The sequence below is a fragment of the Pongo abelii genome, chromosome 21 (assembly GCF_028885655.2).
Source record: "Pongo abelii isolate AG06213 chromosome 21, NHGRI_mPonAbe1-v2.0_pri, whole genome shotgun sequence".
Taxonomy (NCBI): domain Eukaryota; kingdom Metazoa; phylum Chordata; class Mammalia; order Primates; family Hominidae; genus Pongo; species Pongo abelii.
Genome location: NC_072006.2, coordinates 18,135,110 through 18,162,987, shown reverse-complemented (window position 1 = coordinate 18,162,987; position 27,878 = coordinate 18,135,110). Strand labels below are relative to the sequence as shown.

At 40.7% G+C, this 27,878-nt stretch overlaps 1 protein-coding gene across 3 annotated transcripts in view; it reads left to right on the top strand.

Moving 5' to 3' along the window:
• Positions 1–27,160, top strand: part of NAPB (NSF attachment protein beta) — a 46,934-nt gene extending 19,774 nt beyond the window's left edge. For 2 of the 3 annotated variants that reach the window (NM_001131455.1, XM_054541396.2), the window contains 9 exon segments: positions 4,562–4,678; positions 6,564–6,610; positions 6,750–6,827; positions 11,468–11,523; positions 11,702–11,786; positions 20,364–20,468; positions 21,774–21,842; positions 22,214–22,264; positions 24,216–27,160. In NM_001131455.1, coding sequence (NP_001124927.1) covers positions 4,562–4,678; positions 6,564–6,610; positions 6,750–6,827; positions 11,468–11,523; positions 11,702–11,786; positions 20,364–20,468; positions 21,774–21,842; positions 22,214–22,264; positions 24,216–24,326 — 719 coding nt within the window. In that variant the 3' untranslated portion in view covers positions 24,327–27,160. 3 annotated transcript variants of the gene reach the window in all.
• Positions 27,161–27,878: the final 718 nt, after the last annotated feature.

The window sequence follows — 27,878 nt, the reverse complement described above, 5'->3', positions numbered from 1 at the left end:
TCTTGTGCCTCAGCCTCCCGCGTAGCTGGGACTACAGGCACGCGCCACCATGCCCAGCTAATTTTTTGTATTTTAGTAGAGACGGGGTTTCACCATGTTGCCCAGGGTGGTCTGGAACTCCTGAGCTCAGGCGATCCACCCACCTCAGCCTCCCAAAGTGCTGGGATTATAGGCATGAACCACTGCGCCCGGCTGAGACCACTTATTACTTATTGTATCTGGTGATCAGGTATTCTAACCTTTGGAAATCCCATTTTAGAGAGGCCACTGATCATGTATGTAACTAAGGAGGCTTTGTATGTGCACCCCCCGTCATCTGTTGCCTGGGGTGATGCTCTAGCCTCCTGACATTGCCATATGGCTGCACTTTTCCAGTCTGTTTCCATTTATGTCTGAGGTCGCAATTTTTTGAATTTTGGAAATCAGACCTTGGCGATGACCTTGAGTAGTAAGATAGGATATAAATAACTCCCACGTGCTTAGTGTTCCAGTAAAGGAACACTAGGCATAAATGTGTTAATGAAGTAACATAACACAAGTTAAGTAAGGTCATATCATTCCAAATAAGAGCTGACGTCCCTGTAGTGGCCCTCAAAGACTATCCCCTTCCTTGTGCACCCAGCTCCCACTTCAGAGCCTTTGCATGTACTGTTCCCTCTGTCTCCCTACTCTTCCCCCAAACAGAATGTTGCTGGGTCCCTTCAGCTCCCTCTTCACATGTCATCTTCTTGGTGAGGTCTTCTCTGGCCACCCCTTTTAAAAATAACAATCTTGTCCTTCCTGGAAACTTTTTTTTTTCTCCAACGCTGTTATCACCATCTAGCAAAAATAAATTACATCATGTTTTATTCATTTATATTTACATGTTTTTATTATATGGTGATTCTCATTAGAAAGTAAACCTTGGAAGGCCATGTTTGTGTGTTTTATCTCTGCTATATCTCCAGGCCCTGGATTATTACCTGCAAAGTCATAGGTGCTCAGTATATTTGTTGAGTGGATGAATATTAGACTCCTTGAAGTTCTATCCATGTTGCATTGGTGATGATCATAACAGCATTGCATCTCTTTATAGTTTTAAAAGTTCTTTCATAATGACTAAGCTAATTTGTTTGCTACTCAGCTTTTGAGAGATCATCCTCACAGGTATTATACCAGTTTTGCAGGTGAGGAAATTTAGCCTAAGTTGTGTGGCTTCCCAGAGGCCATTTAGTTTAATATATGATCCTTTAAAGACAGTTCCAAGTTCCCCCTCCACCTCCGAGAATGGAGTCTTGCTCTGTTGTCCAGGCTAGAGTGCAGTGGCGCGATCTCGGCTCACTGCAACCTTCACCTCCTGAGTTTAAGCGATTCTCATGCCTCAGCCTCCGGAGTAGCTGGGATTACAGGCATGCACCACCACGCCCAGATAATTTTGTATTTTTAGTAGAGATGGGGTTTCTCCATGTTGGCCAGGCTGGTCTTGAACTCCTGACCTCGTGATCCACCCTAAGTGCTGGTATTACAGGCATGAGCCACTGTGCCCGGCCCGACACTTCCAAGTTTAGATAGACCGAGCTAGCATTTGCTGTCAGTGATTGGAATGAATAGTCAGAGTGAAAAAGTAAGCCAGCAACTCGTTTTGGAATGTGGAAATGTGAAAATGTAAAATTAAAGCATTTACTATTGTCTGGAGAAATGGAGGCAGCCCAGAAGAGCCTGGGTGTTGTGGTATTACTGAGCAAGAAAAGGGTGGCCCATGACTGATTCTGAGACAGGAAACATAGATAAGTTATAAAAAATGAAATGCCAGCAGGAGAGCAAGGATGTAGGTTGTAAAAAAAATGATGGCATTTCAATATGCCAAACTACAGATACGATCTAAGGCTAGATTTGCATGTAATAATGAAAGTGGCCACCGTGTGTAATGTGAGTCAGGCCCTTCTAAGCACTTTACTTGCGAAGTCCAAGCTATTACTACGTTCTTCTGAGGCAGAGCCCATCAAAGCTTCCACTTAGCCAGATATGTTCCTGAGTTGCCACTTCATGGTTAAGTGCTGCCCCAAGTATCCCAGGTGCCTGGCCACTGCCCTGGCAGTGGCCTTTGCCCCTTCTGGATACCCACCAGCCTCTCATGATTCACCAGGGGCCAGCAGGGCTTCTTCAGTTCCAGCTCTAGCCCTGAGGCTGGCATGTACTCTGATTGTTCAGTGCCTTGGTTTCTTCTGCTGCTATAACAAAATACCTTAGTATAATTTATAAAGAAAACGAACGTATTGTTCAGAGTTCTGAAGGCTGGGGAGTTTAAGATCAAGGTGCCAGCAGATCCCGTGTTTGGTGAGGACTGTTCTCAGCTTCCACGATGGCGCCTTCTTGCTATGTCCTCACGTGGTGGAAGGAGCAAGGCAGCTCTCTTCAACCTCTTTTATAAGGGCACTGATCCCATTTATGAGGGTGGCGCTGTCATGACTTCATCACTCCCCGAAAGGCCCCACCTCTTAATACTGTCAAATTGGATATCAGGCTCCAGTAATACAAATTTTGAGGGGATACTACCATTCAGTTCATAGCACTACCCATGTCATGCTGGTGGTTACATATTTTTCAAAGATGCCTGGGTACTCTTTTTCATCAAAAACTGTGGTACAGAGCAAGAATTGAACCTGGGCAGGTGGGCTCCAGAGCTTGTACTGTCCCTTTGCCCTCAGGTTCAGAAACCTATGTGAGAATTATGCATTTCCTCTGGGGAGGGGGAGTTGGAACAAGAGATGCAGCTGAAGCTTTAGCAGAATTGGATGTTTATGGCCAGGTATAATCATCTGTAATCCCAGCACTTTGGGAGGCCGAGGCTGGAGGATTGCTTGAGCCCAGACGTTCAAGACCAGCCTGGGCAACGTAGAACCTGTCTCTACAAAAAACAAAAATTTTTTTGAGACAGAGTCTTGCTCTGTCACCCAGGCTGGAGTACAGTGGCACAATCTCAGCTTACTGCAACCTCCGCCTCCCAGATTCAAGTAATTGTCCTACCTCAGCCTCCCAAGTAGCTGGGATTATAGGCACCTGCCACCATGCCCACCTAATTTTTTGTATTTTTAGTAGAGACAGGGTTTCGCCATGTTGGCCAGGCTGGTCTCGAACTCCTGACCTCAGGTAATCCACCCGCCTTGGCCTCCCAAAGTGCTGGGATTACAGGCTTGAGCCACCAAACCCAGCCAAAAAATTTTTTTTAAGAATTAAAAATAAAAAATAGCCAGGTGTGGTGGCACATGCAGCTACTCAGGAGGCTGAGGTAGGAGGATCTCTTGATCCTGGGAGGTGGAGGTTGCAGTGAGCTGTGATCACGCCACTGCACTGCAGCCTGGGTGACAGATTGAGACCCTGTCTCGATAAAAAGAAAAGAATTGGATTTTTTTCTCACAAAAAAATTCATAGCAAATGTTTAATACCAGCAGTGAGTACTGCTTTATGATAATTTTTTTAGAAACCTAAAGGCTTTGTGATACTCTTAACCATGCTTTTCCTGGTAGATCAGATTCTTTCCTCTCAGTTTCTGCTGTACTGACTTCCCCAATGTGACTCATTTTTTAGAGGCACTCTGCCGCGTTGCTTTCTCTGAACTCAGGAAGTTTCGCATGTTGATGTTTAAACCCTCTGGGAAGTGGCCTGATGCAGCTTCAGCCTTGATTTCCACTGGCCTCCTCCAGTCAGGGCAGGCTTGTCACTGGCCTCCACTTCCAGCCCTTTCTTACCTTCAAGCATTTCTTCTGTGTTCCTGTGACTCCTCTGCTAGCGATTCCTTCCCTCTTTCTTTTCCAGCACTCCAGAATCCATGGTCCCTGATCCAACACCTTTTCTGAAAAAGATTAGTTCATGTACCTTATATGTTGTACCGTGTCCCAGTTGGAGACCTGGGCAGTACCCCACAACCAGATCCGTCAGTAATTCTGCAGGGAAATTTGTAAATTCTCACACTAAATGTGGTAAAATAAATTAAACCTCATATAAATTTCAGTCAGATTTTGCTATAAACTAAAGAAAAAAAATTGGATTTTTAGACTTTTTTGGATTTCAAAATTGTGGGTCTGATTTTCACTCTTTAGGAAACTTACTTTATCCATGAAGCCTTCATTAGCAGTTTCTTCCACACTGACAGCTAAGTGTAGGAGACACTAAGATTGAAAAGTGAGCAAATATCTTTGCTCTCAGTGTTTTACCTTTCTTTAATCATTTGTGGCTTGAAGCCCTTAGCTGGTGTTTATTATATGTTAGTGGAATTGAATTGAGTAGCCCAAGACTTGGCTATTGGTATTGAATGGCCAGATCAGGGAATGGTGGCTTAGTGCCCAGGGACACTTGGAAAGTCTGCTGGAGCTGAGGTGGAGAAGCTTTCATCGCTGTTTGACTTGATTCTGGTTATTTTTATATTTGCCCGACGTGCACTGGACCACATGGATTTTTGCTTCTGACTAGAATGCTTCTTTTCAGTGGAATATAATTTTTCTAGGGAGGTCCAGTACTTAGAGCATGGGCTGCTCTGGGGGGGGACTTGTTCCTCTGTGTTTAATTGTAGTGTCTTCTTCAGCTGCAGGAAATGCATTTTGTCAGGCAGCCAAGCTCCACATGCAGCTTCAGAGCAAACATGACTCCGCTACCAGCTTTGTGGATGCTGGAAATGCTTACAAAAAGGCAGATCCCCAAGGTAAGACAGCCAGGCATGTAGCATGCCTATCTCTGTGTGTAACTAACCAGTCAGTACTTCCCTCAACGTTAAGGTCAGTGTTGGTGTGCTTTCAAGTCCTGGTAAAAAGGAATTTTTGTATTTTGGAATAATAGAGAAATTTTGATAACCTTAGGGATTTTTCTTTTTTAATCATTTGGGGGCTTTTATGAGGCGAAATTATGTTAAATTTTTACTGGCTGTTTAGTTTATAGCATCATTTAATTAAACTCCATTTATATTGCATTTTAGAGAATTTTTTGGAAATTACCTTTAATTTTATCTAAGACTTCTTATATCTTAATTTTGTGAAAATGTATATTGTTCATAAAAGGAAACTCTTATGTTCCCTTACTCCTAAATACCTAAGGAGTTTTCAGATCCAGTTAATGGGAGATTGTAATATTCAATCATTAAAAAGTCTTATTCATACAGTATCCATTTGGTTTTTTAAAAAGTTTTTCAAAGTATTTGTTTTGAGGAAAGAATGCAATTGGATATTTAATGTGGTAAAATTTTGCAAAGATTATTTCTTTTTAGTTAGAAGAGTGTAATTAAAAGTATTAATTTCTTCCCTTCCGCATGCGTGCACAGCCGAAATTTTGTTTTTCCTTTTTCTTTTAGCAGTCCATTTTGTTTAACACACAGATCCCAAATTTTGAGAATAAATATGTCATAAAGAAATAGGGTATCTTCAAGACCTTTGGTATAAGGATTAATCACAGTTTATTTCCCAAAGTGACAAACTGGACACAGGTTAAATGAGCTGTTAGAGTGGTAAAATTATAATGCATCAGTACTTTAGAATATGGTGCAGGCATTAAAATCCCTGGTTTCAGAGAATCTTCAGTGACCTGGTAAATGTTTACATATCAATTGAAGAAGCACATGAGACTGAATGTTGTATAATATCATTTTGAGAAAAAAGTTTGTGCACATAGAAATGTGTCTAATAAACACAAAGGAAAAGTACATTTGAGTACTAACAATGGATTTGAGTGGGATTATTGATAGATTATTTTTCTCTTTATATTCTCTATTTTAAAAGGTGTAACAGGGATCCACATTTTTTATGTAGTTTAGAGGGAAATTGTTTCAATTTTTGTTCATCTGCTTACCTTTCTAATTTTGTAGTCAGGCCTTTCTACTTTGCTGCTTCTTTAAACCAAACGTAATAAACTTGGAGCTGTCACTGTATGCCAGCATTATAAACACCATCATTTTATGATAGGGAAAATTTTTTGGCTCACTTTTTTAGAAAATTAGTATAATTTATTAGCATTATTATTTATTAGATTTGTTTCTTCATTTTGTTAGTATGCTACAATTTAGCATCTTTGAACATTATACAGAATGTTGACTTTGCTTATGGGTTGTTTGAATAGGCATTTCAAAGTGCTTTTGCTTTTGGCTGCATGGAGAGTAGAATCTATTGAGGTGATTGTTCTTGTGATGTGGTGCCATGTTCCAAAATTAATATATATGCATGGTATTAATGAGGAATATGTTGGCATTCATATTTTAGCAGATATAATTTATCAGTGTTGGTGACAACCTCTATGGTTTTATTTTCTTTATAATACAGTCTTTTGCCTGGGTGGAGTCCTCACTTTAAGGTTAAGAGTAACTAAGCCAATGTTACTCCAGCTACAGTTCCCTAAATTATACTGTAGCTGCTGGGAACAAAGCCATGCTGATGAATCTGGACTTGTGCATGATTTTTGTTTGCTTCTCACTAACCTGCCCACCCTCCACTCCAAAATTATACTTCATTAACGTTCTAATAACAGCCAAGAAGACAGCCACACCTGAACCCTCTTTGACTGAATGGACTTTTCATTGTTTTTCTTAAATGCCTACGCTTCAGAGGCTATCAACTGCTTAAATGCAGCCATCGACATTTACACAGACATGGTAAGACATTGCATTGCTTGAGTGGCTGTGGGGTGGAGCCTTGAGATGGCTTAGAATTCTATCTTTCTTTTTTATGTTCCCAAACTGGCATTCAGATAGGTAAAATGGGTGTGTGATTGTTTCTTCTTTTTTCCCCTAGGGAAGGTTTACAATTGCAGCCAAGCACCACATTACTATTGCAGAGATCTATGAGACTGAACTTGTAGACATTGAGAAGGTAAGCAGTGGGCACATTTCCTCAGATGTGAAGCAGGCAGATAAGCTGACTCAAAGAACTCTCTTCTCCTCAGTTTGAGAGTGATCGTAGGTGTAGAGTGGTCATAGATGGCCTTGCCTGGAGACTTTCAGGGTCTAGCTGGCTAAGTAGATGGGCTGTTTTCCTGGAGTGGACATCTAAGACATGAGAGCTGGTTAAGATTTACAGAGTTCACCTGTTGTTTCTACTCTCTCTGATTTACGTCAGAACATTAGCATTGCCAAAATAACCTTCAGCCGTATTGCTTAGTACTCTAAGGCCCAGTGAAGAAGGTGTAAGATGTCACCTCTGTACACTCAGTCAGCATCACAGCTTTAAGTATCTGTGTGCCAGTGACTCACAAATCTGACTGCAGCCCAGACCTCTCTCCAAATGCTAGATTCCTGTATCCACCTGCCTGCTGACCTCTCCACTTTGTCCAGCAGTCATCTCTAACCCAACATGTCTGGGACTGGATTCTCAGATGCCCTGTCCCCAACCCAGTGTTCCCCCCTAAACTACAGGCTTCCTTGCCTTTTCTCTTTCTCTACAACCTGTGAGCAATTTTTGTGAGTGGTGTCCTTCCTGCTCCCAAGTCTTGGCACAACTCACTACCTTGTCTTCCAGCTCCCACTTGATCGCTGCAGGATCCTTCAAACCGGTCTCCCTGCTTTTGCTCCCCCTACCTTGCCAAGCCCACATCCCCATGCCACAGAGTAGCCAGAGTGAGCCTTCTAAGCATTGCATCATACTCTGTTTCTCCACTGCTCACAGCCTTTCATTAGACCCCTTTCACTAAGAGGAACAGCTGGAGCTGTGCAGAGCCTTCATGGCTCCACTGAATTGCTTCCTCCCAGCCCCACACTCCCCATGCACCTGTGTGGCCTGGCCTCTCCTCTTTTCTCTTATTCTCCTCCTGCATACCCTGCACAGCCATCCTGGCCTCCTTGCTGTTCTGCACACATGCCAGATGAGCGCTCCTGCCTCAGGACCTTTGTATCCACCATTTCCTCTGTCTGCAAAGCTCTTCCCTAGATGTCCACCTGGCTGACTCCTCACATCTTTCAAGTCCACGTAGCTAACTTCCCCATGCCCTTCCATTTTTGCTCATTTATTACCTTTTCCATGAGGCCTATTTTATCCCCCTAGTTAATTTAGCCCCCCAGGAAGACATAGCAGATCCCCACACACCTCACTTAACTTCTTGTATTGCTGAGCAGATGTCTCCTTACAACATGCCCTCTCATATGCTTCCTCATCATTCTCATATTGGTTGTCTCTCTCCCTCCGCCAGAATGGGCACATGTCTCAGCAGAGAGTTTTGTCTCTGCTTTGCTGATGTGTCCCAAGAGCCCAGAACTCTGGGACCTAGTGGGGTCTAAATATTTGCTAAATAAACAAATGCTACCCCTACCTCCACCATACCAAATGGAGTCTTCCTAGTCTGGGGAAAGATCTGCTAGGCATTGCTGAAATTGGACTGGCATTGTTAATGTTCACTCTTTTGACTGTGTGACCTCCACCTGTTGGTTATTCAGCACAAAATTTGCTCATATTTGTTACATAAATTTATTATTTGACCTTTCTTTTTTTATAATTGCCATACTTTTCTGAGGATACTCCCTAATCTTGATCAAGTCAGGGCCACCCTGTGCATTGACATGTGGGTGTGAGCCTTCTCTTTGGAAGGTTATCTGTGGATCCTGGAGGAAGGTGATGGAGCTGGACCTGAACCTCCTTTGTTCCCTGGTGTGGAATTGATGATGGAACAGGAGGGAGATGGGTCTGGTGTGGCTGGGGTGTTTATTTGGTCAGGGTGTCTGGGATGGCCACAGTATCTTTATTTAGGTTTGAGTGAGTCTTGCGGGGATGAGCACTGTGCGCAGAGCATCTTTGCCAGCAGAGGCTCCTGTTCCAGCTTCTTCTTTCACAGTAGTCAGAAGGGCACTCTGGGGCAGGAGCCTGCAGTGCTGTGTCATTTCTGCTGCCCAGGCATGGTCTCCAACACATGGGTTTCCATAAACTTGAGAGCAGATAAAATGAAATGTGACATACTCTTTTTTTCTCTTGAAAAAAAAAGGCCAGGTACAGTGGCTGATGCCTATAATCCTACCAGTTTGGGAGGCCAAGGCAGGAGGATCACTTGCGCCCAGGAGTTCAAGACCAGCCTGGGCAATATGCGAAATCCCCATCTCTACTAAAAATATAAAAAAAAAACTAGCCAGGAATGGTGGCATGTGCCTCATTCTGTTGCACAGGCTGGACAGGTTGGAGTGGCATGAACACAGCTCACTGTAGCCTCAACCTCCTGGGCTCAAGTGACCCTCCCACCTCAGCCTTCTGAGTAGCTGAGACTACAGGCATGTGCCACCATGCCTGGCTAATTTTTTAATTTTTCATACAAATGATATCTTTTCATGTTGCCCAGGCTGGTCTCAAACTCCTGGACTCAAGCAATCCTCCCATCTTGGCCTCCCAAATGCTGAGATTACAGGCATGGACCATCATGCCTGACCTTCACAGAATACTGAATTTTAAAATGCAGCTATAAAAGAATAGGTATACTATGGTTCTCTTTTTGCAAATACTTAGTCACATACAGAAATAGTCTGGAAGAAAATATTTCTTTGGAACACCTGTCAGAGCTGTCATATACACACATGTGAGATTACCTGATGAAGGTACATCTCCTCCCTCTAAAATGTGGGCTCTGTGAGGGCAGGGCCCATAATTGTTCCGCTCACCGTCACAGCCCTGAGCCTAGCATGATGACTATTTACGAAGTGGGTGCTCAGTAACAGATGCTAAGTGAATGAAGACAAAGTGCATCACAAATGAAAGCTGCCTATAGTTCCATGGCCTGTTTTGTTTTATTTGTTTTCTTGTCCCTGCGGCTCTCTTCTAACTCACTAGGAGCTGCCTTGAAGTTACTTAACTAATGGGCTTGGGCAGAAAGGAAGCACCTTTAATCTGATTTTCAGAGACTGCTAGCTCCCTCATTTGCATTTGCTGGAAAACCTTTGTCATTCAAGTATCCTGCAAACCCACGACCTGCTTCTGTATGTTTGCATGCTAAAAATGGTTTTTACAGTTTTTAATCCTTGAGAGAAAAAAACATTTTGCGACATGTAAAAATTATATGAAATTAGAAATTTCATTGTTAATAAATATAGTTTTATTGGAACACAACCACACTTATTCATTTATATCTTGTCTGTGGCTTCTTTTATGCTACCACAAGAGAGCTGAGTAGTTGCAACAAAGATGCACAAAACCTAAAATATTTCTTGTCTGACCTGTTAGAGAAAAACTTTGGCTAGAGCCCTGGTTTAAATAACTGCTCATACTTACCTCTTGTTATTTGGGGTATAGAAGGTTTTTTCAATTTTATGAGAGCCTTATTTCTAAGGCTGTCTACCACTGTCTACAAACCAGCTGATTCTTTGCAGAGTTCAGCTCTTACAAAACTGTGCTAAAAACAGCAGCACACACTATCATCTGGCTCTTCTCAGCCATTTTGCTTAGTTTTGGACTCCGGTAGACACCTATTTTTTTGTTTGTTTGTTTTTTTGAGACAGAGTTTCACTCTTGTCGCCCAGGCTGGAGTGCAATGGCACGATCTCAGCTCACTGCAACCTCTGCCTCCTGGGTTCAAGCAGTTCTCCTGTCTCAGCCTCCCAAGTAGCTGGGATTACTGGTGCCCACATCACACCCGGCTAATATTTGTTTCTTTTTAGTAGAGACAGGGTTTCACCATGTTGGCGAGGCTGGTCCTGAACTCCTCACCTCAGGTATTCCACCTGCCTCAGCCTCCAAAAGTGCTGGGATTACAGGCATGAGCCACCACACCTGGCCGACACCAGTTCTTTTTTCTGAGTTGTCACATGCTTGATTTCACTAACTTCCACCACAGCATGACAAAGACTTCTAGCTTTCTGGCCTGTGATCTCTGTTTGCTCTCCACTTGGTGCCATATATTTTAGATTGACGGCAACAACCTTATTCTAGGTGACACTTAAGATGTTAGTGGGTGCAGTCTGTGCACCCACTAATTAATAATTAGTAATAAGTGTAATTAGGGCTTCATATCTCTCTTAACAATCCAGTGTGGCTGCTAAGGGTTTGACAGTGGTAGAGACACTGGGGTTGGAGGTACCTTGTGTCCTTTGTAGTTACTTAGGAACCTGCCTGACAGTTCTGCCATTTTGGTGTCTAGCTTACAGTGTCACTCTGGACTTGGCCATAGCCATCCTAGCTCATGGGAAGTGGAAGGCCTGGAGGAGGATGCAAAGTGAGATATATGGCCCAAGCCTGGGAGTGGCCCCCAGCATGTCTGTTTACATTCCACTGGAGAGAGCTAGTCATAAGCTGCCCCTCACTATAGAGGAAGCTGAGGAAGTGGTGTAGCTGGGCATATGCCATGTGGGAAGGGGGAAACAGATTTTGATGGTCAGCAAGCATTCTGCTTCCAGAGGTGCATGCTTTCTTGTATTTCCTAAAGAAAGTAGGCCGAGTTGTGAAAAGTTTGCTAGTTTATTTATGGAAAAATACCTATGCAAATGTAGTTTTAAAATGCAGCTCTCCAAATAAATTGTGTGTGAAAAAAATATGTATGTTTTCAGGCTATTGCACATTATGAACAATCTGCTGATTATTACAAAGGAGAAGAATCCAACAGGCAAGTATTACTTTTCTTAATATGATTTAATGGGTTTTATTATGTATGATAAAGAAATACTTCTTTATACTCTGTGAGTGTATTTGACTATACCAAATGAAGATGTACTGAGGCCCAGTGCACATCTTTTATTTTTCCGTTGGCTTGTTACTCACTCTGCTTTGGTTCTTGATTTCAGCTCAGCAAACAAGTGTCTGCTGAAGGTGGCAGCATATGCTGCCCAGCTTGAGCAGTACCAGAAAGCCATTGAGATCTATGAGCAGGTGAGGATACTGTTGTTTCCTTGGGGAGAAGTTGTCTGAATAATTTTTTTAAATTAAACTTTTTATTTTTCTTTTTATTGAGATATAATCCACACATCACGCAATGAGTACAGTTCACCGGTTTTTAGTCTATTCACAAAGTTGTATAACTATCACCACTACTTAATTCCAGAACATTTTCATCATCCCCAAAAGAAGCCCAGCAGTCCATTCTCTCCTCCCAGTCCCTGGAAGACACAATCTACTCTCTGTCTATATGGATTTGTCTATTCTGAACCTTGAATATATATGAAATCACATACCATGTGGCCTTTTGTGACTGCCGTCTTTCACTTAGTGTATTGTTTTCAGGGTTCATCCATGTCATAGCAAATGTCAGTATGTCATTGTTTTTCGTGGCTAATACCTCATGGTTTATTTATCAATTTATGGATGTTTGGGGTTTTTCCACTTTGGGGCTATTATCAGTGATGCTGCTGTGAACATTTGTGCTAAAGTTTTTGTGGCGATGTTTTCAGTTCTCTTAGTTACATACCTGGGAATAGAATTGCAGTTGCTGGGCCATGTGGTAAGTCCACGTTTGACTTTTTGAGGAACTGCCAGACGTTTTCACAGTGGCTACACCATTATGCCTTCCTACTAGCAATGCACAGGGTTCCAATTTCTCCACATCCTCACCAATATTTGTTTTGGTTTGTTTTTGTTTTTGTTTTTGTTTTTGTTTTTTATAAATAATAGTCACCTAATGAGTGTGAAATGTTGTCTCATTCTGTTTTTGATTGTTATTTCCCTAATGACTAGTGATGTTGAGCATCTTTTTATTTGCTTATTGGCCATTTGTATATCTTTGGAGAAATGTCTATTCCAGTACTTTCTCCGGATTTTAATTTGGTTGTTTGTTTTTTGGTGGTGAGTTTTAGGTGTTCTTTACATATTCTGGATATTAATCCCCTATCAGATATGTGATTTGCAAGTATTTACTCTCATTCTGTGGGTTGTCTCTGGACTCTTATTAATGTCCTTTGATTCACTGAAGTCTTTAATATTTTTGAAGCCCAGTTTGTCTGTTTTTTCTTTGTCTGGCTTTTGTTGTTATATAGAAGAAATTGTCACTAAATCTGATATCATGAGGCTTTTCCTTTCTGTTTTGTTCTAAGAGTTGTATAGTTTTGGCTGTTAGGTTTAGGTCTTTTATCCATTTTGAGTTAATTTTTGTATATAGTATGAGGTAAGGGTCCAACTTTATTCAACTATTGAATGGTATTAAGACCCTTATTGAAAATTATTTCACCATATGAAATATGAGGGCTTACTTCTGGGCTCTCTATTCCATTGATCTATTTATCCATCTTTATGCCAGTATTACACTGTTTATTTCTGTAACTTTGCAGTAAGTTTTGAAGTCAGTAAGTGTGAGTCCTCCAGCTTTTTGTTCTTTTTCAGAATTGTTTTGGCTATTCCAGATCCCTTGCATTTTTATCCGAATATTAGGATCAGCTTGTCAATCTCTGCAAAGTAGCCAGCTTGGATTTTGATAGGGATCGTATGAAATGTGCATACCAATTTGGAGTGGTTTTAGGGTTTTCCAGAGAAACAGAACCAATAAGAGGTGTAGGTGTATGTGTGTGTGTTTGTGTGTGTGTGAGTGTGTATGTGTGTTTAGAGAGAGAAATTACTGGAGGGAATTAATTTGCTTGATTATATAGGCTGAGAAGGCCTAAGATCTGCAGTCTGAAGACCCAGGAGAGCCAGTGGTATAGCTCCAGTCCAAATCCAAAGGCTTCAGAACCAGGAGAGTTGATGATGTAATTTCTAGTCTGAGTCCAAGTCTGAAGCAGGAGAATATCAGTGTCCTGGCTCTAAGACAGGCATTGAGAATGAATTCTTCCTTTTAACCTTTTATTTTATTCAGGTTTTTAGTAGATTGGATGAGGCCACCCACATTTGGGAGGGCAATCTGCTTACTCATCCTACTGATTCAAATGTTAATCTCATTCAGAAACACCCCACAGACACACTCAGAATAACACCAAATATCTGGGTACCCTGTAGCCCACTCAAGTTGACACATAAAATCAGTCATCACAGAGAGTATTGCCATCTTAACAATACTAAATCTGACAGTCTATGAATACAGAGTCCCTTTTATATTTATTTGGATCTTCTTTCATTTTGCTCAACAATGTTTTGTAGTTTTTGGTGTGTAAGTTTTGTACTTCTTGGGTGACATATACTCCAAAGTATTTTATTTTTTCTTTATGCTACTACAAATTGAATTATTTTCTTAATTTCCTTTTAAAATTGTTAACTGCTAGTGTAGAGAAATACAGTTGAATTTTGTGTATCAATTTTTTGTCCTGCAACCATGCCAAACTTGTTTATTAGCTCTAATAGGTTTTTTTGTGTGGATTCCTTAGGTTTTCTATATCCAAAATCATGTTATCTGCAAATAACAATAGTTTTACTTCTTCCTCTGCAATCTGAATGTGTTTTACTTCATTTTCTTGGTTGCCCTGGCTAGAATCTCCAGTGCAGTGTTGAATAGAAGTGACAAGAGCAGACATCCTTGTCTTGTTGCTGATCTTGTAAGGAAAACTTTCAGTCTTTCATATTAAGTATGATATCGGTAGATATCGGTAGTAGGGTTTTGGTAAATACTTTTATCAGTTTGAGGCAGTTCCCCTCTCTTCCTAGTTTGTTGAGTGTTTTTATCATCAAAGCATATTGGATTTTGTCAGGGATTTTCCTGTGTCTATTGAGATAAACATATGGTTTTTGTCCTTTATTTGTCAGACTTTTTTCTGTGTCTATTGAGATAAACATATGGTTTTTGTCCTTTGTCAAACTTTTTTCTGCATCTGTTGAGATAAGCATATGGTTTTTGTCCTAATCAGCTTAACATTGTAGATTACATTGATTGATTTTCATATGTTGAACCAACCTTACATTCCTGGAATAAATTCTACTTGGTCATTGCAAACTTTGAGGGGTTTCCCAAGAACACCCTCAAGTTTATTAATAATTTGTTAGACAAACTTACAGAACCCACTGAAAGCTGTTATACTCACAATTATAGTTTGTTACAGCAAACGGGTACAGATTAAACTCAGTCAAAGGAGAGACTCATAGGGCAGGGTCTAGGAGACTTCCAGGAAGAGCTTTCAGTTGTCTGCTCTCAGTGGAGTTATGTAAACAGCACTTACTTCCCCCTACAGTAATAAGTGAAAATAAGCGTAGACTGCTGCCAACCAAGGAAGCTACCCTGAATGCGGTGTTCTGAGTTTTTATTGGGGTCCAGTGACATAGATGTTGACCACCCTTGTGGCTGACTTTACTTTTTGTAAGTGCCAGAACTGGTTTGCTAACATTTTGTTGAGGATTTTATGTCTGTATTCATAAAGGATATTGATCGTTGGTTTTCTTGTGGTGTCTTTGTCTGGTTTTGGAATCAAGGTAATTCTGGTCTCAGAATGCATTAGGATGTCTTCTTCCTCTTCTGTGTTTTGGAAGAGTTTGTAAAGGATTGGTGTGAATTCCTCTTTAAATGTTTGGTAGAATTCAATTATTTCTCTTTTTTTGTTTTTATTTTCACTGATTTCTGTTTTTATGGTTATTTCCTCCATTTTGTTTTCTTTGGATTTGTTTTGCTCTTTTTCTGGGTACTTGACGTGGAAGTTTAACTTGCTGATTTTCACCTTTGTTGTGTATGCATTTTTAGTGTTATCAGTTACCGTTTGATAGGTTTGGCTACTTCCCAATTTTATTATATCATTATACTTTTATTTTTATTCAGTTAGTTGGATTTATTGATTTCCCTTGAGACTTCAGTGACCCATGGATTATTTAGTAGTGTTTTATTTAATTTCCAAGTGTCTAGCAGAGATTTTTCTGTAATCTTTCTATTGTTGACTTCTTGTTTTTAATTCCTTTGTGGTTAGATAACATATTTTTGCGTGATTTCAATTCTTATAAATTTGTTTTGTTTTATGGCCTAGAATATGGTCTGTCTTGGCATATGTTTTATGATTATGCTGTTATTGGGTGATGTTTATAAATGTTGGTTAGCTCCTGTTGGATGATGGCATTGTTGAGTTCTTTAATATACTTGCTGATCTTTGTTTCTTTCTTTCTTTCTTTCTTTCTTTCTTTCTCTCTTTCTCTCTTTCTCTCTTTCTCTCTTTCTCTCTCTTCTTTCTCTTCTTTCAGACAGAGTCTTGCTCTGTCACCCAGGCTGGAGTGCAGTGACTTGATCTCAGCTCACTGCAACTCTCCACCTCCCAGGTTCAAATGATTTTCGTGCCTCAGCCTCCCGAGTAGCTGGGATTACAGGTGTGTGCCATGTTGGCTAGGTTGGTCTCGAATTCCTGGCCTCAAATGATCTGCCTGCCTTGTCCTCCCAAAGTGCCAGGATTACAGGTGTGAGCCACCGCGCTTGGCCTTTGATTTTCTTTCTAATTTTATCCATTGAGAGTTGGGTGTTAAAATCTCCAACTGTAGTTGTGGATTTGTCTGACTCTTCTTTCATTGTCAGTCTTTGCTTCACATACTTTGCAGCTCTGGATTACTATTCTTGCTGGAGTGACCCTTTTATCATTACATAATGTCCTTCTCTGTCTCTGGTAATTTTCTTGGCTCAAGTCTACTTTATCCACTTTATAGTCCTGCCTGGTTTCTTTTGATTATGTTTATATGGTATGTTTGTCCATTCTTTTTCTTTCAGCCTGTCTGTATCATTATAACTGAAGTGAGTTTCTTGTAGTTGGATCCTGTTTTTTTTGTTTGTTTGTTTTGAGACAGAGTCTTGCTCTGTCTCCTACACTGGAGTGCAGTGGAGTGATTTTGGCTCACTGTAACCTCCACCTCCTGGGTTCAAGTAATTCTCCTGCCTCAGCCTCCCAAGTAGCTGAGATTACAGGTGCGTGCCAGCACGCCCGGCTAATTTTTGTATTTTTAGTAGAGATGGGATTTCACCATGTTGGCCAGGCTGGTTTCATACTCCTGACCTTGGTGATCCACCCACCTGCCGTGGCCTCCCAAAGTGCTGGGATTACAGGCATGATCCACCACAGCCAGCCTGGATCCTGTTTTTTAATCCACTGTGCCAATCTTTGTTTTTCAATTGGTGTATTTAGATCATTCACATTTAATGCAGTTATTTATATGTTAAGGCTTAATTCTGCTTTCTGCCATTTTAGTTTTTGCTTTCTATTCTTTGCTTTTTGTTTCTCTGTTTTCTTTTTCCAACCTTTTTATGGGTTGTTTTTCTTTCTTTTCTTTTTTTTTTTTTTTTGAGACTGGGTCTCACTCTGTCACCCAGGCTGGAGGGAAATGGTGAGACCTTGGCTCACTGCAGCATCCACCACCCAACCTCAAGCAGTCCTCCCACCTCCCACTAAGGCTAAGCAGCCTTAGCCTCCAGAATAGCTGGGACTACAGGCATGCACCACCACACCTGGCTATTTTTTGTAGTGATGGGGTTTTGCCATGTTGTCCAGGCTGGTCTTGAACTCCTGAGCTCAAGTCTTTTTGTAGCAATGGGGTTTTGCCATGTTGCCCAGGCTGGTCTTGAACTCCTGAGCTTAAGTCATCTGCCCAGCTCAGCCCCCCAAAGTGCTAGAATTATAGGCGTGAGCCACCACGCCCAGCCGACTTGATTTTCTAGTGTTTCTAAGTACAGTTATTCCTCAGTGTCTACAGGGGATTAGTTCCAGGACCTCTCTTATATATCAAAATCTGTGCATAGTCAAGTCCCACAGTCGGCCCTGTGGAACTCACTTATAAAAAAGTCGGCCTTCCATTTATATGTGTGTTGAATTCCTAAGAATACCGTATTTTCAATCCACATTTGGTTGAAAAAATCCGTATATAAGTGGATTCACACAGTTTAAACCAGTGTTGTTGGAGAATCAATGGTATATATCTTTGTGTAGCTTTTGTGGTTAAATGCTCTAGGTTGGTGTCATCATTTTATAAGTTCTGGTGAAATATAGAAACCTTATCTCCCTTTCTGTTCTTTTACTCCCCCTATTCAATATATAGTTGTCTTAATGTTTCCTTTGCATACATTTAGAACCACATGAGTCAATGTTAGAATTTTTGTTTCAGCCATCAAACATAATTTAGAAAACTCAAGAAAGAAAGCCTGTTATATTTACCCATATTTTTGCTTACCGTGTTCTTTCTTCCTTCTGGATGTTCCAAGATTATTGTTTCCTTTCTATTTAGAGAAGCTCCTTTTGTCATTTTTTTAGGGTAGGTCTGCTGACAACAGATTTTCTTAGTTTTCCTCTATCTGGAAACATTTTGATTTTGCCTTCATTTCTGAAACATAGTTTTCCTGAGAGTACAATTCTAAGTTGATTGTTCTTTTCCTTTAGTTTGAAAAATTTGCACTTCATGGCTTCCATGGTTTTACAAACTTCTGACATCAAGTGATCCACCCACCTCAGCCTCCCAAAGTGCTGGGATTACAGGCATGAGCCACCGCGCCCAGTCAGCTTCCATTGTTTTTGATGAGAAGTCTGCTGTCATTCAACTTGTTTTCCCCTATAAAAAAGGTGTTATTCTCTAGACACTTTCATGATTTTTTTCTTTTAGTTTCAGAAGTTTAATTATAATGTGGCTTGGATAGATATATTTGGTTTTAAGCTATTTGAGTTTCCCTAAACTTACAGAATCTGTAGGTTTATGTTTCTTGTCAAATTTGAGAATTGTTTAGCAGTTATTTCTTCAAGTACTTTTTCAGCTTCCCCTTTTTTTTTTTTTTTTTTTTTGAGACCAAGTCTTGCTCTGTCGCCCAGGCGTGCCAATTTAATGGCGTGATCTTGGCTCACTGCAACCTTTGCTTCCCAGGTTCAAGCAATTCTGTCTCAGCCTCCCAAGTAGCTGGGACTACAGGTGCTTGCCACCACACCTGGCTAATTTTTGTATTTTTAGTAGAGACAAGGTTTCGCCATGTTGACCAGGCTGGTCTTGAACTCCTGACCTCAAGTGGTTCGCCTGCCTCAGCCTCCCACAGTGCTGGGATTACAGGCGTGAGCCACCATGCCCAGCCAGCCCTTTTCTCTTTCTCCTCCCCTTCTAGAACACAGATGCCACAAAAGTGAGACTGTTTTATTATCCCATGGGTCCTTGATGCTCCATTCCTTTTTGTCAGTTTGTCTTCTCTCTGTTGTTCCTGTTGTTGTCTTCCATTCAGTGCTTCTTTCCTCTGTCCCTTTCATCCTGCTGTTGAGCCCACCCACTTTTTATGTATGGTACTGTTTTTTTTTCAGTTCTGAAATTTTTATTTGTTTTTACTTTATATCTTTTTTCCTGTGGCTTCCTTTTTCTTTGTGGATGCTTTCCATGTTTCCATTAGCTTCAGGTGTTATTGTAATTGCTTGTTGAAGCATTTTTATGAGGGCTTCTTTAAAATCTTCGTGGGATATTTTGGACATTTCCGTCATCTGGAACCATCATCTGTTAATGGTCTTTTTTCATTTAGCTTGAGATCTTCCTGTCTTTTTGGTATTACAAGTCATTTCTGATTGAAAACAGGGCAATTGCACATTAGGTTATGAGACTGGGTCTTGTTTAAACCTTCTCTTTCAGTTGGTCTTCTTTGACATTCCTCTGGCTGGGGAAGGTGGGGATGTTACCTCATTACTGCCAGGTGGAGGTAGAGGTGTCAGCTCCCCACGAGGTCTCTGTTGACACCTGAGGGGCCTAGTCAGCCCTGGGCAGAAGTGGCATCCCCTCTCCTTATCTGTTTCTGCCAGCACAGTGCTGGTTTGTTCTTGGTTTCTTCTGACAGCACACCAGCTGGAGAAAGAAGGGGAACCTCTTTCCTGCTGGACAGAGACAGGATGCAGGCTCGCAGTGTGGTCTGCACCGCCTTAGTGGCAGGGGGTTGGGTGGGAATCAAGCCTCAGCTCCCTATTTGGCCTTCTCTGAAGCTCCTAAGCAGAGGTATTGGGGTCCTTCTTACAGTCTTTCAAGAATGGACTTTAGGACTCCTTCTTCAGCCTTTGATGATGTAAATGGCGTTAGGGCCTCAGTTTTTCTGTGGTATTTGGCTGGAGTAGAGCAGTTATTGTCTAAGTGTTTTCTCTCTTGCTGGGCTGCCCCTTTTCTAGTCCTTTGGCCAGAGAGAGCAGGCTTTTGTCTCTTCTCTTTTGATCTGCGCATACTGGCATTTCTGGGTTGCTGGTTCTTCAGTTTCATGCCATGGATATAGGAAGGGAAAAGAAAACCGAGGGAACCCACCACCACGTTTTCCCTTGGGAAACGTTTGTTTTTTAGAAAATGACCTGGGCTTTTAGTAGTGCTTAGTGGGAGGATTAGGGGAAAGGATGTTTACTCCATCTTATTGGAAGCAGAATTCTTCTGAGCTGTTTTTAACTGGTTAAGACTTCATGTATTTAACGGTCTTGTCTAGTAAAATTTCTACTATATGGTATTGGGATAAAATAATGTATTTCATGGCTAGACTAACATAAGATACATAATTATTTTCTAAAGGACAACAGATGAGAATGACTTTGCCTGATATAAGAGGGTAAACCTTTTAAATTTAACTCTGCGTTCTGTGCCTAGGTTGGGGCAAACACAATGGATAATCCTTTGTTGAAATACAGTGCAAAGGATTACTTCTTCAAAGCTGCCCTCTGCCACTTCATAGTAGACGAGTTGAATGCCAAGGTAAGGAGTCCTTCAGCACTGATTGACTGATTTCCTTGAGCACTGATTGACTGATTTCACCCATAAGAATATGTACACATTCTCTCTTGTTCTTGGTATCATTTCATTTTGATGTTAGTACCAAGAATAAACTGGGTACATTAAAAATAAGTATTATTCTGTGGTATGTGTCCCAGTTGTAATCTTTTAACAGCTGTCAAAGCTGTTCTCAAAAGTTCCCTGATAGTTTATAGTCATACCACCCTGAACACACCCAGTCTCGTCTAATCTCAGAAGCTAAGCAGTGTAGAGCCTGGTACTTGAATGGGGGGTACTGCCTGGGAATACTTAGTGCTATAGGCTTAAATATATGTATATGTTCACTGGTAGCCACCTTTTTTTTTTTTCAGTAGTTTTGCTTTAAAGAAATTAAGGGGGCCAGGCATGGTGGCTCACATCTGTAAACCCAGCATTTTGGGAGGCCAAGTGGGGTGGATCACCTGAGGTCAGGAGTTCGAGACCAGCCTGGCCAACATGGTGAAACCCCGTTTCTACTAAAAATACAAAAAAATTATCTGGGTGTGGTGGCGGGTGCCTGTAAGTCCAGCTACTTGAGAGACTGAGGCAGGAGAATCACTTGAACCTGCGAGGCAGAGGTTGCAGTGAGCTGAGATCGCACCACTGCACTCCAGCCTGGGTGACAGAGTAAGACTCCACCTCAAAAAAAAAAAAGAAAGCAATTAAGGAACTAAGGGAGGAGACAATAAGAGTAAGATAATATCCATTTAAAAAAACAACCAAAACAACAGGCAAGCTCAGAAATGGTGTTGGAGTGAGGACTGGGAAGAAGTTGGAAAGCACAGTGAGCACTGGGAGCCAAGAGGCAAAAAGACAGGCAGCCTTGGCGTGGCCAGTGTCTGGAGTTGGAAGAGCAGAATTAAAGCCAGTAAGAGAAACTATTCTTTCTGTCAGCTTCGAGCAGGAAGCTAAATGTAATTTATTTGGAATCTGCACTGTATTAAGAACTTCTCCATTTAATGGATGGATACAGATACCTGGTCTGTGAGTGTTTAAGAATTCATTTTCATTTACACTGTCTTCTCGGCAGCAGCCTAACTCAGAAAAAAGTAGTTTAGAAATTCTTCTTTATTGAAATGGAAAATTCAGAATAGACAGATTTTCTATGTTGATTCTGCTGTTGAGTTTAACTACATACTTCTTCAACACTTAATAGGATACAGGTAGATCTTATTTGAAGCTGATAGAATGTTGAAAGCTTTGTTTGTTTAGTAAGTCTGAAATTAATGAGTGGTTTTTCTCTCTCAGCTTGCTCTTGAGAAATATGAGGAAATGTTTCCAGCATTTACTGATTCAAGAGAATGTAAATTATTGAAAGTAAGTAATATTAGAACTTTGAAGAAAAATGCTTTTGTTCTGTCAGGTGACAACACCTAAGTGGGATTGGGCATGAAGTGAAGTTTTAATATATAAAGTCTGCTAACTGAGGGGCCCTGGTACTTTCCTGCTTTCGCATTATCGCTGTTCAAATGCAATTAAGGTCAGAAACATGTAGTTGTGTTCTGAAATAGGCACCTGAGAAATGTTAGTACAAAAGCTAGATCCCTAACTTGGCTCTTGACTTGTATACGAGTATTTCCTCAGTTGTGTGCAATATTTGGCAACATTGGTATTATACTTAAAGTATATATTTAGAAATGGGACTTCATCTTACAGAACTGTTTTTTAAAATATTTTTATGCTACCAGAAACTCCTAGAAGCTCATGAAGAACAGAACAGTGAAGCTTACACTGAAGCAGTAAGTTATGCTTTTGGGACATGGTACATTATTTGAAGATTTAAGTTAAAGAAACTTCTTTTCTTTTTGATTATGTAAATTCTAAACATTTATTTGAACATGACTCCAGCATACCTTAAGTTGTATTTTCCAAACGTCACCTTTTATATATCACACAAATTAAACAGTTCCATTAGCCATGCTGAGATTCGACTTATACTCAAAACTAATTTAGCTGTGAGACTAGTTCAGGAGCAAATATTCCATTTATATTCTTATAATTTGCTGTTTTAATTTTTTCTTTTGAAAATAATCTGACCCATAAATAAGTATAAAGTAAAATTAGTTAAGGCCAGGCACGGCGTCTCACACCTGTAATCCTGGCACTTTCAGAGGCCGAGGCAGGCAGATCATGAGTCAGGAAATCGAGACCATCCTAGCTAACATGGTGAAACCCCGTCTCTACTAAAAATATAAAAATTAGCCGGGCATGCTGGCACACGCCTGTAGTCCCAGCTACTCGGGAGGCTGAGGCAGGAGAATCGCTTGAACCCAGGAGGCAGAGGTTGCAGTGAGCTGAGATTGCGCCACTGCACTCCAGCCTGGTGACAGAGTGAGACTCTGTCTCAAAAAAAAAAAAAATTAAATATAATTTAAAATATAAAAACTAAGTAGTGAGAATTTGCTGTATTTGTGGCATGAAATAAATGGAAGGTGGCCAGGCACGGTGGCTCACGCCTATAATCCTAGCACTTTGGGAGGCCAAGGCGGGTGGATCACCTGAGATCAGGAGTTTGAGACCAGCCTGGCCAACATGGCGAAACCCCGTCTCTACTAAAAATACAAAAATTGTAGCCAGGCATGGTGGAGTGTGCCTGTAATTACCAGCTACTCGGGAGGCTGAGACAGGAGAATCTCTTGAACCCAGGAGGTGGAGGTTACAGTGAGCCAAGATCACACCATTGCATTCCAGCCTGGGCAACAAGAGTGAAACTCCATCTTAAAAATAAATAAATAAATAAAAAATAAAAATATATATATTAGAAAAATGAGGGTTTTTTTCTTTATACTTTTTGTTTTTCCATCTTTTGCCGTCTCACGTTTAGAATCAAGCAAAAAAATTTTTTTTAATGTATTTTGAAACAGAGCCTCACTGTGTCACTCAGGCTGGAGTGCTGTGGTGTGATCACAGCTCACTGCAGCCTCAACCTCCTGGGTTCAGGTGATCCTCCCACCTCAGACTCCTAAGTACCTGGGACTACAGGTGCACACCACCACCCCCAGCTAATTTTTTTTTTTTTGTATTTTTTGTTGAGACAAGGTTTCACCATGTTGCCCAGGCTGGTCTCTTAACTCCTGGGCTTAAGCTATCCATGTGCCTTGGCCTCTCAAACTTCAAGGATTACAGGAATGAGCCACTACATCCAGCCTCAAGCAAATTTCTCAGTAGCCTCCTGTAACATGTTCATCACAGCTCAGGAGTGCTAGTGGAAAGGAATGTTTTCCTGTCTAACTTTTGCTTACCACATCATTTTCATCCTATTGTAATTTTATTCTTGGGTAATGCATTGAAATGTGTTAATTCGCTTCCATACATATTCTAACTCTGTAATTAATGTTTTCCCATGTTCAGTGAGTATTAATTTTCCATATTCCTTTCAACTTTTTATACAATGTCCAGTTTCTTTTGCCACAATAATTATGACTGTTAATGAATTTTTTTCTTACACATGTTTGAAAACAGAGAAATGTCAAGCCCAGGAACTTGTCACTAGTATCATCAAAATAGTAACAGGATAATGAAAAAATAAACAATTTTTTAATGAAGAAAGTTATAAACTGGAATGATTAATTTCAAATGATGAAGAAAGTAGATTATGGCTGTAAAGGTATAAACAGCTTGGGGTACTATTATTTTGTGTTTTTAATGTATTTACATGGGGTAATTCCTGTTCCTCTTTCGTTATACTAGGTGAAGGAATTTGACTCAATATCTCGCTTGGATCAGTGGCTGACCACCATGTTGCTTCGCATCAAAAAGTCCATCCAAGGGGATGGAGAAGGAGATGGAGACCTAAAATGAAATGTTTTTGTCTTTGTGGCATGCAGCTAACTCCTCTTTAGTTTTGTCTTAGGTCAAGTGATCTTTATGGGATGCCTATTTAATGGCTTAATTTTGTTGCATATGAGCCAGACGGCCTGTGTATTGTTTAAGCTCGCCAAGTCTGTGTTGCTGTGAAGTGAATGAAGGAGAAGCTCCTGTTCATCTTGTGGTAATGATGGGTTGTTTCATGCTTATCAGAACCCCCAGCGTTTTCTGAGAAGTACTTCAGAATCTCATTCCTCATATTTCATTGGTATTTGCGGAGCCTATGTTTAATGTTGCCACGTGTTTTTATGTCCTTTTTGTTGGACTTGAGTACTCAGCCCAGTTGTTCTCATAGATGCTTTGCATTTTCTCTGTGCTTTGGCATCTGGATATGTTCTTTAAATGTGTGTTTAGTTTAGGACAGTTACTAGGAATGAGTTTATAACTTTATTAGAAATCATTTCTATTTTTGTTATCCTGTGATTATTTTGATGGTGCTAGTGACTAGTTTCTTTGCTTTTTGTGTTGTTCCGTATGCTAACATGTGCATGGCAAAAATTTAGAACAGCCAGGGTCTGTAGGCATCACATTGTGAGGAAAGGAGCTTTCTGGAAGTACTTGCTTCATGTATGGATGAGTGTCAAAGTGAATTTGATTTGTCCTTGGACACACGTGCACGCACACACACACACATATCACAAGATCTATTAGAAATGGAATTTTTCTCTTTTTCTGGAGATAGTTTTCACTTTTAGTTGGAGTGGAAATCCCTTTATATTTGCATTAAAGTATTTTAATTGGTACAGTCTGCTCATTATTTTCATGTTTATACACTTTCCCATGTTGAGGTGGTGTGTTCTGTGCTGTGACTAGAAATCTTGGTCAGGGCTGGATAGATTATCTAAGTCAAGCTTGAGAATGAATAAATGTATGTAATTTTCCTGTTTATTGTACATGATGGGTTAGGTGGGGTGAATGTGGTACAGGAATGTCCTGTATGCCCAAGTGGGCAAGAACCCCAACTTGTTTCTCAGGGGACTTGATTGTTCTCTTAGGTGGTGGAATATGTTGGCTTATGTGTTTGAACTCTGTCATGTTTAATTGGTTTATATAATATATGTATGCTATCTTGATTCATGAACTTGATTCTATTATTTTATATGCTGATATTGCACTTTAGACATATGCTTGTCTCCTGAATGTCCTCTGCATATTTTATAGTTAAATGATTTATATTTGAAATGTGTTGCCAGACTTAACCCAGCAGACACTCTGACATCACGGAGCTTCACTGATGACAGGTAACGAAACTTCCTATGTTATGTCAGGTAGTAGTGAGTAGTATTGGAATGATGTTTTCATTTTTGGTGGCTCTCAACTGGAATTGGTAGTGTTTCCAGGCCAAGGGTCGAGTGCAGGTTGTTTGAGAAATGATGAGTAGGTCAGTCTAGGAAGAAAGAGAAAGTAGCAGGAAAGGAAGTGGGAAGGGCCAGCCAAGGACAGATTGTAGAGGATCCACATCAGGTGGCCACGAGGACTTGCAGGCTATAGTTATGGTGGTGACATGCATGAGGTGGGCTGGTAGAGCAGGAAGCTCTGTGATGTCAGAGCATCCACTGGGACTACAGGTGCACTGTAGTCCCCACTACTGGGGGTGGCAATGAAGACACTCTGTCTGTTGGGCCTTAGAATTTAATGTGATTCTTAAATGAGAGCTGGCTGTCTCTAGAGGTAAGACCTGGAATGGAGTCCAGTTGGTACTTTTTCACTCCCTCTTTGAATCTCTTATGAAAAAATGATCAGAGAGAAAAGTGCGGTTTTGTTTCCCTACCTAATAATATATCCTACCACCAGCCAAATGCACTTTTGTGAAGATGAGGTGTGAGGAGTGGTTCTGCAGCTTGAGTCCTCTGGTTTTAAGTTAGTTTGTTTCTACTTGTTTAAAGAATCTTTTGGTCTGACCACTTAAAGTAAAAACCACATGATTTATTTTAGGGCAATTATGTTTAGCTTTCATCATGATACTCCAACAGACCCGTCTGAAGGGGTATTTTTTTTTTAACAATAATGTTTGTAACATCTTGATGTGTCAATTAGAAGGTCACTTGTTTGTATTGCAATAAACACTGGGACCAGTTCCGGGGTTAAGAATTAATTTTTGTTTTTAATATTTCACATGAAAAGAATCAAAGTAATTGTAATGGCTAGAAGAGACCTGCCAGAAGATTTAAAAAAAAGAATGAGAGAAAAGCCCAGTCAGTGGTGTGCAAACTTACTTCCTTTAAATGTCCCATGGATGTAGGACAGTGCCATGTTTCAAGATGCCTGTGAGCTAGGTCTTCAAGATTTATAGAATGTTACTTATGAACAAAATGTAATTATTTATGGTACGATTCTTGTACTTTAGCAAATCTGGAGTTAGTTCATAGTCAAAGTCAGTTAATATTTCTTACAGGAAAGTTTTGCTTTTTGTGGCAACATTTTTATAGCTTGTGTGAGTTCCTTCTTTTATTTAATGATTTGAAAGCAGTATTTTTGCACAGTCGTGACCGTGTGTGGTGGCGTCACTGTAACCAAAGTATATGCACCAGCCCTTGTGCATTTATTGTTTCTCCTGATTTTGTGCATTTAAATGTCCAAATGCAAACCTTTGTGACTTCCTTTGGAGGACTTGGCAGCACAGCATGCCCCCGTGACCTGCCTGCTGTGGTATGAGCTATGACCAAGAGCAGGCTTCCTGTTCCATGGAGTCCTGAGTTGCTCTGGGGCAGGGGATTACATTATGAAAACTAACCATGTGTAACAATAAATCTACCTTAGCAGAAAAAGTATGTTTATTTTATTTTAACCTGTAAAGTGGAAATTATCAGTAATATTTTGACAAGTCTTGTTGATAAATTGGCATAGGTCAAAAGTAGCTTCCATTGTTTCAAGTTGTTCCCGTTAAGATTAAGGCAAGAGACGTTAATACTCTCTAGGCTCTGGCCATTTGATGGGAATTCCAGGGCACCGTAATGATTTTGCAGACTGAGGGTTTAGAAGGAAACCCTGGTTACTTCTGTTGATGCAGTCCACTAAAGTACATGATAACCCTGCAGACCCCACATTCTCATCCCTTCCTTGAATCCTTTAGGGTCTACAGTTACTTGCAAAGTTGAGGAAGGCATGGTTGCTGGAAGACTGGTGGGGAGGTGAGGCACCCCTAAGCCTGACACTCTCCTACCCCAAGAAAGTACCATTCAACTATCTGGTCAATGTGGGCATTTATCTTAATTTTGCAAAGTATCTGCACAGGGAGAGGAGATGCCCCTGGGGAAGGGTCAGTCCCACTGACCACTGAGGCCTGGAGTTCTGATGAAGAGGACCCATGGGGGGTAGTGCAGACTGGCTCATCCTACCATCCTATCATAGAGCCTTGATTTCAGGTCCTAAAGTATATTCACACTTCAGGTAAGTCAAAGCAAAATGTTTTAAATGGTAGAACAAGCTGTCCCCATCTAGGCATTCTGAGTTGTTGATCATTCAAAGCCTAAATCAAGTGGCTCT